At 31.3% G+C, this 13,420-nt stretch overlaps 1 protein-coding gene across 1 annotated transcript in view; it reads right to left on the bottom strand.

Moving 5' to 3' along the window:
* Nucleotides 1–436: 436 nt before the first annotated feature.
* l(2)k05819 (transmembrane protein 94-like protein l(2)k05819) overlaps nucleotides 437–13,420 on the bottom strand; it is a 91,327-nt gene continuing 78,343 nt past the window's right edge. The window contains 5 exon segments of the mRNA XM_076482013.1: nucleotides 437–658; nucleotides 3,625–3,795; nucleotides 5,908–6,001; nucleotides 6,712–6,800; nucleotides 9,543–9,691. Coding sequence (XP_076338128.1) covers nucleotides 586–658; nucleotides 3,625–3,795; nucleotides 5,908–6,001; nucleotides 6,712–6,800; nucleotides 9,543–9,691 — 576 coding nt within the window. The 3' untranslated portion in view covers nucleotides 437–585.

Below are 13,420 nucleotides of genomic sequence, written 5' to 3'. Positions count from 1 at the left end.
TTATTAATGTTATTAATTAAACTGCTAGGAAGAATAAAAAGAAGAAAAGGAAATTAGAACAGGCCAACATCCAGAAATAAATCTTTAAAATAAATGAACTATACCTATCCTAAAAACAGACAAGACAACCTCCAGAAATGTCCCTTTAAAACTGGAAAACAACACTGACTGTACAAAATTGATCATGTTTGAAAAGTTCCAGATACGTTTCTTTAAAACAGGTAAACAAGAACAGATGAGTCAAGACCAGTAAAACTATATTCCTATAATAAAAAAGTTGGTGGGCCTTGAAATCTGTCAGTCATGAGCAGAACTGCACACATTTGTTATAAGCAAGTCAATGTACCCTCATGGTTGTAATTCATAAATTAACACCACCAATTAATTAAGTCAAGCTCAGAACATTTCAAAAGTAAATATAAACAACACAGATTAATTAATGTAATGTTTATCAGCATTTATTTCAACTATTTTACTGCAAGAATTGCAATAAAAAACAACAAACAAATACAACTATTACTATTTCATGACATGCGTAAAAATTGTTTACATATTTTTGACCACCTTTGGTTGATGTTTTTTTCTTCAGAAGGGAGAGTTCATGCCTAATTTGGTCCCAAATTCCAACCTAGCTCGTTTCTGCTGTCTAACACTCACCCTAAAAATATTAGTTCAGTTGTAAAATATATTTCTCAAATGATGACAAGCACAAGTAAAATTAATAGTTAAGGGTTAAAATCAAAGTGGTAACAATACTAATAAACTGTTGCTTTAAATTTCTGTTTGCAAAAAATAACAACATACTAATAGCAGATGTTTTTCTTTAACAGAGGAATCACTAACAGAAAAGTACTTCCTAAAATCAAACTTTTCTAAAGTGTTTATTTTTATCAAAAACTTCCTTTGTGGTAAACTCAGTTGATTGTTTTAATGTACACTACAAAGTTTAGAATAACAAATGACAAAAAATTAGGAATATACTACTTGACAAGCTGCAACATTTAAGACAAGTTATCCCCAAAAAAAACAACAACAAAACGTTTATTCATGATTATTTTGAACAGTCAACTTATAAAAATTACAAGTATTAGTATAAAAATGTATCACTGAATAAAAAACAAGACAGGAATGGAAATGGATGCATCACTTGACTGGTTTATGATCACATAGCAGGCTAAGCCTTCTTAACTTTACAATGAGAACAAAATCCCCACATTATTAACATCCCCCACTCTGTATACTGAAAGCTTGGTGTTTGAACAGAATCTCAGCTTTCATCATTTTGCCTTCCTTTTATTCAACTTTAGAATATTATTTTTACAATTATTTTAACATAAAGTAATATTTTAAGACTGGAAGTTCTGGTTCTCTTCATTGTGCCAGTGAAGAAGCCAGTAGTGTAGGGATTTTATTGTCCAAGTAAAGCTGAGACGACTGAACCTGCCATGTGATCATTAGCCAGATCAAGTGACATGCCCTACCCACCCATCATGCCTGGTTCCTTTTCTCCATTCAGTAGCCAGCCCTACATACCTTTTTTCTTTACTATTAAATTTTTATTCTAATACTTGTTTTTCTTACAAGATGGAGTATATGGACTACAAGGTTATAAATTATATTCTAAAGCTTTATAAATTTTACATAAAATAACAATAAAGTAGGTAGTCATAGATTGTAAACACTGTTTTTCTCTAATTTCTCTAAAATTATAGTTACTGCTAGCACTTTGTAGGTGCTCGGCCTGTTGAAGAAAGATGATGATGAATATATGAAATATCAGTTTTGGCTGTCTGTTGGTTTTTTACTTTGAGAAGCTCTAGACCAGTGTTTCTCAACTGGGTAAACGATTCACCCAGGGGTTGTTTATTTCACGTTGCACTCATTCTATTTATAGTTTGATGTATTTTTAAGTCATAATAAATAATTTTAATTTAGTACTTTCTGTTTGTTTTTTTTTATTGGGTTAGTGAGCTGTTGTGAAAAACATATAGGGATGAATTACACAGGAAAAGGTTGAAAAAACACTGACATAGATATACATCAGAAATAGAGCAACTACGACAGGTAGCTCTTCATATCTAACTTCTGATTACCGATATGTGTACTGATTACCTTTTCACTCTTTGTTTCACATATAATATAGGAATCAGCTCCCTAAAGACATCCACTGTATTGTACGAGGTCTGTTCAAAAAATACGTGGACTGACGTCATAAAACAAAATATACTTTATTTAGAAGTTACAGGTTTGGGACCCCTACAAAGTACTCTCCTCCCCAACGCACACACTTATCCCAAAGGTGTTTCCACTTGTTGAAACAGTCCTGGTATGCTTCTTTTGTAATGTCCTCCAGCTCCTTCGTCGCATTTGCCTTAATCTCAGGAATTGTCTCAAATCTTCTTCCTTTCAAGGGTCTTTTGACTTTGGGGAACAAGAAAAAATTGCAAGGAGCAAGGTCAGGTGAGTAGGGGGGTGGGAAAGAACAGTAATCGAGTGTTTGGTCAAAAACTCACGAGTTCTGAGGGCTGAATTTCGCAGCAATGCGGTGCATCTTCAATTTTTCGGTCAAAATCTCGTAACAAGATCCAGCTGATATCCCACACTCTTCAGCAAGCTCCCTGACAGTCAGACGTCGATTTGCCTGCACCAGGGTGTTGATTTTGTCGACGTGTGGGTCGTCAGTTGACGTGGAAGGACGACCAGGACGCTCATCATCTTCAATGGACTGTCGACCATCCTTAAAATGTTCATGCCATTTGAAACATGCCCGTACGCTTCATAGCAACGTCACCGTAAGCCATGTTAAGCATAGCAAAAGTTTCAGTCGCAGATTTTCCAAGTTTAACACAAAATTTCACAGCAAGTCGTTGCTCCTTCAGGTCATTCATTCTGAAATCTGCCAAACGAAAAAAATTGCACTTCACTTAAAACCGCGTAGCTAATACAAAAATGAAGATATCTGCAATCGGGAAATGGCATCATAATCAGCTGATCTGTGCGAACCTAGCGACACCAAGTGGATTCCCCTGGAACCAACTGGAGCTGCGCAATTCAAACAGTCCGTGTATTTTTTGAACAGCCCTCGTATACAAAGCACTGATTACCCTATACATTACTCTTATCTAATATTTATCTATTATTGGCTGGTAATTCCAGTCACACACCGTACTTAACTTTTTAGAAGGAATATCATATTTCTGTAAGAAAGCTAGTTTCAAGAGCAATAGCATCAAGCACATTAGAATTACGATTTTTTTAAAAATAATTTTCTGACATTTTTCACAGGATAATAATAAAATAGGTATTCAAAGATTGTTAACACTATTTTGTTCTATCAAATGATGATAAAATTATAGTTACTGTTAGAACTAGACAGGCACTAAGCCTATTGAAGAAATATGAGGATAAAAAAAATAAGAAATTTTGATTTTGGAATGCTCTGGATGGCTGAAAAGTTGGATATACATCAAAGATAGACAGCTATGCCAAATAGCTCTTTATATCTAGCTTCTGATAACTTGTAGAAAAGAAAATCCAGGTAACTTTTCTACTGCTTTAATACAGGTATTTGTGCTTTTCCTACACAGTGAGCCCTAGTACACCCTCTGATGAATAACAACTTACTTGATTTCATGTCTTTTAACAATTTCATTCACTGGTAATAAGACTAATGGCCAAACCACCCCAACAATCCAGCCATATGATGGAACAAGTAGTGCCACCTGTCGGGACTTTACATCGTCATGAGTATTCAGTGCAACGTTAAGGATACAAAATATAAATTGCAGTAAAAGGCTGAAAGAAAATACAGATATATAAGAACTCTGTTAAATTGTTAAGCCTTAAACATTAACATGATGTTTGGATATGATAAATATTTTTAACGTTATTCATTGTCTTACTACATCACTGAATATTCAGATACAACTGGGAAAAAAAAAAAATTTTAGTAGCAGTTGTAGTTGAAACCCTATGATATATGTTTATTTTGGGTATATTTTTCCAGATGTGAAGTGTAATATGTTTATAAATATTTTACAGAGAATTCAGGTGTTTAAAAATATTTGAAGTGTTTCTGGATTATTCTAGCTCTGTGTTTATTAACATTTTAAGTGTTAATGGAATATTTCTCCACTGTGTTTACAAACATCTGATGTGTTAACCCTTTAACTATGGGTTCAGTATAATTTACGAGTTCGTCTACACACTTGTTCACATGAAGTATTTGATCATAACGTTTGATACAGCATGTGTAAAAAAAATTACAAGTATTTTGTGTATAAAAAATCAGATTTTTTAATGAAATTTTTTTATTGAAGATCTGTTTGTGAAAACAGTGTGTCTTTTGTTGCTTAAGAGTCTGAGTACAAAGTGCTTTCATGTTATGATTAAAAAACTATTCTTCTTCACAAAATCTCAAATATTATTTGTGTAATCTCTAGAACCTCATAAATACATTTCAAATGTTTGTTTCTTGTACAACTTTATGTTTTATGTTATTTTCTATACTCTAACTATGTGGGTCTGTCATTTCTCATAAACATCATAAAAAATATGGAATTGAATATAAATTGTTTTTCTCTTGCTAGAATGATCACATATTATAACAAAAAATACAAATTTTTCGTCTAAGTAGCTTAAGCCTCACAACGCTTTATATGAACATATATTTTTATTATATTAACTTTTCAGTCATGCCTAGTTAACATTACATAATTTGCATTGATGCAGTGCACATGCACTCAAGTCATTTATCCAGTAATATAAAACTGACCTTTAGTCTTCCCTGTCTTGGCTGTGTTTTAGTGGACTAGTATTTTGTAATGTACAGCCACATTTCAATTATTATACATTATATATATACATGTATATAGATTATTACTATCTAGAAATAAAATAAGTTTATTTTTCTTAAAATATAGAACAATAAATCAAGAAGGAAACAATTATCTCTTCTCACTACGACCTTTGTACTCTGTTGCTACTGAAGACAGGTAGCTAAGCCTTTTAAAATTTCATTGTGGAGGATATCAAACAAATTTATTTTGGTTATTTTTTTTTACATAAAGTTAAATAACCAAAATCATAAATAACCATAGAATTCCACTATAATTTATTAAGTTTAATAACTAAGATGTATTTAGATTTTAAAAAATATGAAATTTCAAATGGACTAAAGATACACCCGAATTCATTGAAATCTTAGAATGAAAGAACGTGGTATCCTTTTCACAGATTAAAATGGTTGAGAAAACCACTCAGCTGGAAACATTCTAAGCTGTTGATTGGTTATTCACATATCATATGAAGTAATAAAAGTATATAAGGGACTGTTTCAAAAAATGGAAAGAGTTGAATGAGACCACCTTGTTTGATTCAGTACATAATCCATATCTCAGCAAAGTAAAAAGATATGTTCTTATTTTATATTCTAGCTTGTCATATAAGTAATTTCAGTTCCTAATTTATACAAAACTAAAAACTTAGTATTTTGACAGCACAAACATCTAATTTTAAACAGTACTGCATTCAACATACCATGTGACTCACTAAAATCTATATTTAAATGTGTTCTTTTATATTTACTTTCAAATTAAAAATAACTCATATATAATATTAAAGTTTGAATTATAATCTACAATTTGTTGAAATTCCAAACTTGTTGAAATAAATTCATAAAATAGTAACTGAATAAAATTTTGAATGCAAGTCAACAAATGTAATGGTATGGCCTTTGACCCATGACCTGTAGCAAAAAGGTCAGTTAGATGCTTCACTATTGTTTAAAAACATTTGAAGTGTTAATTGAAGACTTTATATTTAGAGATTTTAAGAGTTATTGAGATGTTTCACTAAAATCTGTCACCCTAAAACAATGATGTTTCACATAAACAAACGTGAACTTACACTAGGATTGATACTGATATCCAACATCTGTTTAAAAAAGGGCTTCGTTCATGAAGAAGGTGGGAACGGTGGACAAAGCCAATGGAGATCACAACTAAAAAAAAACAGAAAAAAATTATGATTACGTCAACTAAGTGACTGTTCAGTTGCTGGATTTTTGCACAAAGCTACTCGAGGGCTATCCGAGATTGCCATTTCTAATTTTTGAGTGATTGACGAGAGGGAAAGCAATTAATCTAAAACACTCACTGTCAATTCCTAGTCTATTTTAATCAGATAGTGGAAATGAGCATTACTCTTATAATGCAACCATACACACAAAGTTCACAATGCAATGTTGTTGTTTTTTTCGTGTTAACAGGGTTACTTAAATGAAGTTACTGTTAATATATTAAAAGGTGGTACTTCAAATGTATTTTTAATTTTACAAAAAAAGGCACTTTGATAAACTTGTTACTTAGGGTAGAAACAAATATAAAGCTCAAATTTATATTTTCATGCTGTAATAATTAACTTCTGTAATGTTTCACAACAGTGCAAGTAATTTCTTTCACAGTAATATGTGAACATTTTTGTTTGTTAGAAGAATGTAGGGATAAACCAGGATCCATGAAACCCTGCATCCATCACTGGGGATAAAGAAATCAAATACAACTTTAAGCACACAATTCACATTTGGGAACAGCTACAGCATGCTTACTGAAAATAAAGAAACTGAAAATATCTTTGTAAATGACAGTAATTTTCTTGTGATATAAGAAACATGGGGTTTTGTGGTATTAAGAATGAGAAAAGAGCTCTTACCAAAATAAAATACCAACAAAAATGTCAGAATATTCTGACTAAGAGTTAGATAAGACTGCCATAAAATGCTGTCAGATCCCAAATTCTTTCTGAAATAGAAAAACAGAAAATAATCTAAAAAGTAACTTTGGAACAACTTTATACATTTATTTTAAAACTAAAACTTGAAGTAAAGATGTATATATTCTTAAGATGGCTGGTATGGTATTAAAACTTTAATTAAAATAAAGTATGGAACAGTGCTTCCACCTTCTCAGGTCATCTCCTGGTTAACAAAGAGAGTTAGCAACTGACAGTTGCTAGGCTAGGTGAGTGTGTGTGTATAATTTTTTCAATGGTTTTTGAAGGAAATCTGTTAATGTTGATAAGTTTTTTTTTAATTTGGTTTCTTAATATGTTAAGTTTTTATTTTGTTTCATGTGCTGAGTCCCAGGGAGTGTATAATCCAGTACAAGTGATTTTGCTGTAGATTTCTGTTTTCAGTTGTGTTTTGGTTTTCGTGATGCTGAAGTTAAGAAATGTTATTCGGTTAGTTTTCTTGTGTTCACAGGTGAACTTAATGTTGAGGTGTATGGAGTTAACGTGTTTGAAAAAAAATAAGTGTGTGTTCTGTAGATGTGAATCCAGCAATTGTATCATCAACACATCTGTACCACTATAGCAATGGATGTAAGGCTAAACTGATTGCTCGAGATTCAATCTGTGTCGTGAAAATGTTGACTAGAACTGGTGACACTGGAATGCTTGTACTTGGACCATTTATTTGTAGGTAGTTTTGGTCATTAAACATAAAGTTAGTTTTGGTGGTAGTGAATTCTACAATGGTTGCTAATTGGTTGTTGTGGATGATGTGTATTAATGGGTTGTGGTATTGGATATAAAGTTCTAAAGTTATCTTGCAGGCCTTAGTGGTTGGGACTTCTGTGAAGAGAGAGATGACATTAAAACTAGCTATTAAGGTTTAATGATTTAGTTGGTCAAGAATAAAAGTTAAAAGTCTTTGAAAAAGGAGCTGGTTGATGTTATTTATTTAGAAAATGCCCACACTATATATTTACCAAGGCTTTAGTTAAATGATTCAAAGGTCAACATTATGGGTTGTGGTGGTCAATCAGGTTTGTGAGGTCGATGTTGTTGTCTTGTTTTAGGTTGTTTATAGAATTAATATCTTTTTGTGTGAAGAAGTTTTTAGTTTTATTTTCTGTAAAATTATGTTGATGGTTTAGTGTGAGAATTCTTTGAAAAAATTGTTTAAGATACTGTTTTAAGGTGTTTCAGGGAAAGGGATGCTTTCAGTTCTACCTGGAAAGATAGGATGATGGCATCGAATATCTAAGTTGTCTTTGTTTCTGGTGACTGTTTTCCATTGTTTCATTGGTGTTTTCGGTTTGTGTAGAATGAATCACTAGTCTTAAGGCTAAGTCTTCCAGACAGGCTTTCATTTCGATGCATTACTTGGAGAAAGGTTAATAGGTCACGTAGAGTTCATTTGCACACAAGTTCTCTTTGTTTTTTCACATTATTATTATTCTTTTAGTGTGCCACCAGATGTGCTCTCACTAACCTAATTTTAATGGTGTCTTTTACCAACTACCTATTCAATAAGACTTATTACAATTAAATTTCTTGTTAGCTTCTGACCTCAGATTTATTAAGTAAACTAAGCCTTATATTTCAATTTATTTTGAGTCCTGAACCAAACGTGAAACCTGGTCTTAAAAAATAACACAACAAATATGACTGTCTTACTTTTGGTGAACACTTAAATACCTCTGAAGAAGGTGACATGCATATATTTTTTACAAATTAATCAGAGTTAATTTTAACTGCTTGTTATCATGTATCACTTTTCTGATCACACCATCCAACCATTCTAATAGGTTTACAATATGGACCAAATAGGTGTTGAATGATATGTAACTTTACTGCATGAGCCATTCTACTGACCAAGTCATTCAGCTATATCATGGGTTCACAAAAATGACCAATTAGGTGGTGAACAACATGGAACTTATCCTCTTAAATATTTTTACTTTAGGCAAGAATAATAAAAATAAAATCTTTCAACCTGCAAACTCTGCATATATACTGCACATCTTCATCAGTTTCCTTAAAAGTTAATACAGGTCCTGAGTTTCCAAATAAAAACCCACTCATTGCACCTATTACACCTAATAAACAGTGAATGCTTAACCCACACTAGTCTTAACCACAGTATTTATACTTATAGACTGAAAATAAATATTTACAGCCACATACCGGTAGTATATTGTTAAAACTGTTACTATTAAAACTAGCATTTAAGAAACACATATTTTTTATCACTACTTTGTCTTTACACTAAAGAAATAAAGTTTATCTTTAATGATATAGAACTTAGAAAAAAACTTAATAAGTTAATTCTTAAAATATCAAGAGACAATACATTAGTTTTTATATTGCATTTATTTAATAAAACAATGTAATTATCCTTTTTTACAAGTTACCATTGAGTTGAATATACCTAAGCTTAAAGTACTGTTACGTGTACTATGCCTATTTTGAGATTGTAGTGAAATTTACACTAAACATTAAGTTAAACCTTTGACTCTCTTAATTTTAGTTACCAAAAGTACTGTATCTAGTTATCTTTGTATTATTTAACCCAAATTACTACAAAGTATAATATTAATATTAAATTAACTTTCTGAAATCTATAACAGTATAAGAGCTTAGCTTTTCAATGCCCTCCCTCTTCAGTTGCACTCTTTCTGAATTATCTTACAAGTTTAATAAAAAAAGAAACTCCATTCAGGTCATCAAACATCTAATGACAACAGATGTATACATACTTGGTGTTTAGAAATATCCAACATGAACTAGGAAGCTCCCCTTCTGTGGCATGACAGAAATGAGCAATAATGGAACCGAAACATGCCACTGCCACAACTATAGAAAGACAGAACTTGGCACAGTAACAGCCCAGGAAAAACAGTGCAGTCTAGGGGAAGTAGAAAGATTTTAATATGTAATAAAAATGTACTATATTACAGATTTATTTTCTTTTTGGCAAAGGTAAATTGCAATTGCAATCTGTAACATACAGGCCAAATAGACTGTTTAATTCCCCACACTTCTGCTGAGGACTGTAGTTTCTCTGTTGTCTGTCTATCTAACTACTTTGCAGGGTTTGGATGGATCGTCATCAAACTGGTACAGAGATTCATTAGGCCCACATAGAGGTAAATACAAATTTTCATTTTAAAGTTTTTATGGGCATTTTTCCCTCTACTTCACACCCTGTAGGTGGATCTTAAAATATAAAAAGTTTTCAGTTTTGCAATTTGTGACTTTTATTGGCATGTGTTATCATTACCCCACCTCCCATGGGTAGATATTTACTAAATAAGATATGACAGTTTGTTGGGTTTCTTTAGAGATACATGTAAACTTGTGGTTTCACATTTTGTGTTTTGCAGTTTTATGGGCATTTTTTTACAATTACATTTAAGGGAAGCAACTTTTTATGTCCTAAGATAACCTTCCATTAATCATGGGTTTACATCTGTCCATTGAAAGTGTACTGCAGTTAGTGTTTATAATATATTACTATAGAATGAGTTTAGAAAGAACTCAAAACCTCAAATACATATCACAAATATAAGAGGCCTTATGTATTTCTCTGATTTGCTGACCCAAGCTGTGATAATGAGGCTTTAATAGGTGAATATGTAATTTAAAACAGTGCAGTGAATCAAAGTCTGCATTAGACCTTTATATCACAGATTACATTGTTAATTTTACCCTTGCTCAAACAAAACCTTCAATATCATAATTAAACAACTGGTCTACTGTATAATATCTAAAAATAAGTTTGGTGCAATGTCACAATATTATCCACACAAGTTACATTACTGTATGATGAGTTAAAGAAAATTACTCAAAGTCTCATAACAAAAAAATGAAATATATCTTCTTATACACAATTACCCCTAATTTAAGATTACCTTTTTATATGGAATAATAACAAGGATAAAAAATGTTAAAAATAATTAGTTTCAGATTATTAGATTTAAACAGGTTACTAGTACAAAGAATAAATAAACTCAGTGAAGTAGTTATCAAAACTACAGTCTAAGATTCAAACTTAGTTATTTAACAGTAATTTAATTTGCAATCATAAAAATGTTTCTTTATTCACAAGTGTGGATGTTTTGGTGATAGTGTTAGAAACCATTCTACTGAAAACTACAAGTGTGGAATACTAAATCTTATGGAAAAAAACAAAAACAAGAACTGTATACTTAAATATACCTTTTTTCCTTTTTAACTTGTTAGAATCTGACTTAATAACTAATGCACTATTTATCCACTAGTTTATACTTCAAAAGTATCAAATATTCTACAAAAGTCATTTCTGGGTCACTGATCTAAATTTAATTGTTTACTATAACTATGAGAACTTTGTACGTTAACCAAAAATTATTTTTCATATCCTTGAAGTTTTTAAACTACTTAATATTGATTTTAAGATACCAAATCAACAACTAACAAAAATGTGTTTGTTGGTGGTGTGCTGATGTTCATAACATATTTAATAATTTATTTAAAACTTCTAATTTTTCAACCAAGATGATTTCTGAACAAAACAATTTAACAATAACAAGAACACATTTATAAAATGTTTTATTTAACTATAAACAATATATTTCAGTAAAATAACCTTGCTTAATAACATCCAATATTTTTCCACAAATCTACACTTTCTTTATCTTTGGATAACTCCTACTAAAGGGAATTCTGTAAGCATTTCAGTAAGTTTGGAGATGGCTAAAAGAAGCATCGAGGATGCTACAAGTGATAAGAGTCAACCATTCTAAACAGTCAAGTAGTGTGTGTGTGTGTGTGTGTATCTACGTAATAAGTGTTTGAAAAGCTGTTAATGACAAGTCTGCCTGATTACCCAAAAAGAAGAAACATTTTTACACCAAAAATACACAAATCCATAAGTAGAACCTACAAAATAAATCTTTAGGGTAAATCTGAGATTGAAACAAGTTTATTAATACAGGTTTTATTAATTATACGTTACAGAAAATGCTACAAGAAAGACATGCTAATACCATTGGCTCTGTGTGTAAAGAATAAGTAGCAAAATTTATAAATAAATTGGTTCATTAGATGCAAAAATAAATTTTAAAAATGATGGATTTACTGAGGTCAACATTATGAGTGTGAGCTCTTTTGTAAGAGCCAAAAAAAAACTTTTTTAATTTGACTTTAAAAAATACACCAATATTCAATGTAAGCATACTACTTTTATATAAAATTGTATATAAATTGTTTATCTTCGATGTAAAAATGTTTCTTTTCAGTAATAGGTACTCTCATTAAAGATAACATATTAAGAATGAAATATCAACTGCAGAAAATCATAAATGGAAGATTCAAACAATGGTCCATAGAAAATCACTGAAGAGAACTTGGTTAAAACAGTATTTAAGATCTTTGGGTAATCTTTAACAGACAGTCACATAAAATTATTATTGGCAGGAAGGTTTTGTAGTGTCAACTATAGCCATGAGAAAGTAAGAATGTTGCCTGGAAGAACTGTGTTCAGAACATAAAGCATGCAGAAAAATTAAATCTTTGAAGCCCTACTTAATCAAATTTGATTAGATAATTTGGTAAGATTGGGTTACCACAACTCTGATGGAAGTCATAAAAACACTTAAGGAAGAACAATGCTCACAGAGTAGTATTTCTACACAGTAAGATTTAAATCAGCATTTCCCAAAGTTTGGTCTGTGACCTGATACCTGTCTATGAGAAAAACAAAATGCCAGTCTGCAGAAAACCAAAAAAAATTAATTAATTTTAACCCTTTCACAACCAACTGTCCATTTTATATTTCATCCAAGACCTTGTAGTATATTTAAAAATATTGTATTTCAATCAGTTAATATATTCTAATAAAATTAATATTTTTAAATACATTATAATTTAAATTTTTATTTCATCTAACTTGGATTTCTTAGTATCTTAACTAAGCTAATATAACAGGAAGGAAAAGTGAGAATTTGTACTTAAGGCTACAAAATTATAGAATTCAGAAGTTAACAGTTGCCTTTATACTTTCAGTCCCTCATGAATTAAAGTGTTCTCACTTAGTGCAGTTTAGAGTGTCTAAGATTAAGTTTTACTATGTTGATAACCTTGAGATTCTGGTGAAATAATGTAAATGTAAACCACATGTTAACTAGACACGTCCTCTGCCGAGTCCAAGCGGATCTTCCCCTGTCTACAGGTTAGTTCAAAGAAGGGATTTTGTCTCATATAAAAGGACCATTTGTTCATTCAAGTCAACCAGTTCTTCAGCACCAAAGTTATACAAATTTTATTTCAAATGTGTTAAATTTGCTTCTGTCTGGTAGCAAGAGGTAGCAGCAGACAAGTTGCTAGTGGCCAGTGCTAGAAGAATAGGTTGCTCTGGGAAGAGAGAGAGAATTGTTTGTGGTTTAGTTCCCACTAACTAAAAATTTTTAAATTGTTTATTTTAAAGAAAATATCTCTCCAACATGGATAAATGGCTGAAGAAACATGCATCACACAAGAAAACCTCAAGTGATGCACAAATGCAGTTGAGTTCTAGTGAAACTGATGTTAGTGAAAATAATATGCCTAATTGTAAATGTTTAAGTGATATGCAGCTCGGTAGCAAAGAAAAGAA

Source organism: Tachypleus tridentatus, chromosome 13 (genome assembly GCF_004210375.1).
Source record: "Tachypleus tridentatus isolate NWPU-2018 chromosome 13, ASM421037v1, whole genome shotgun sequence".
In the NCBI taxonomy this organism is placed as follows: Eukaryota; Metazoa; Arthropoda; class Merostomata; order Xiphosura; family Limulidae; genus Tachypleus; species Tachypleus tridentatus.
This window is presented reverse-complemented; position numbering and strand designations above follow the sequence as displayed.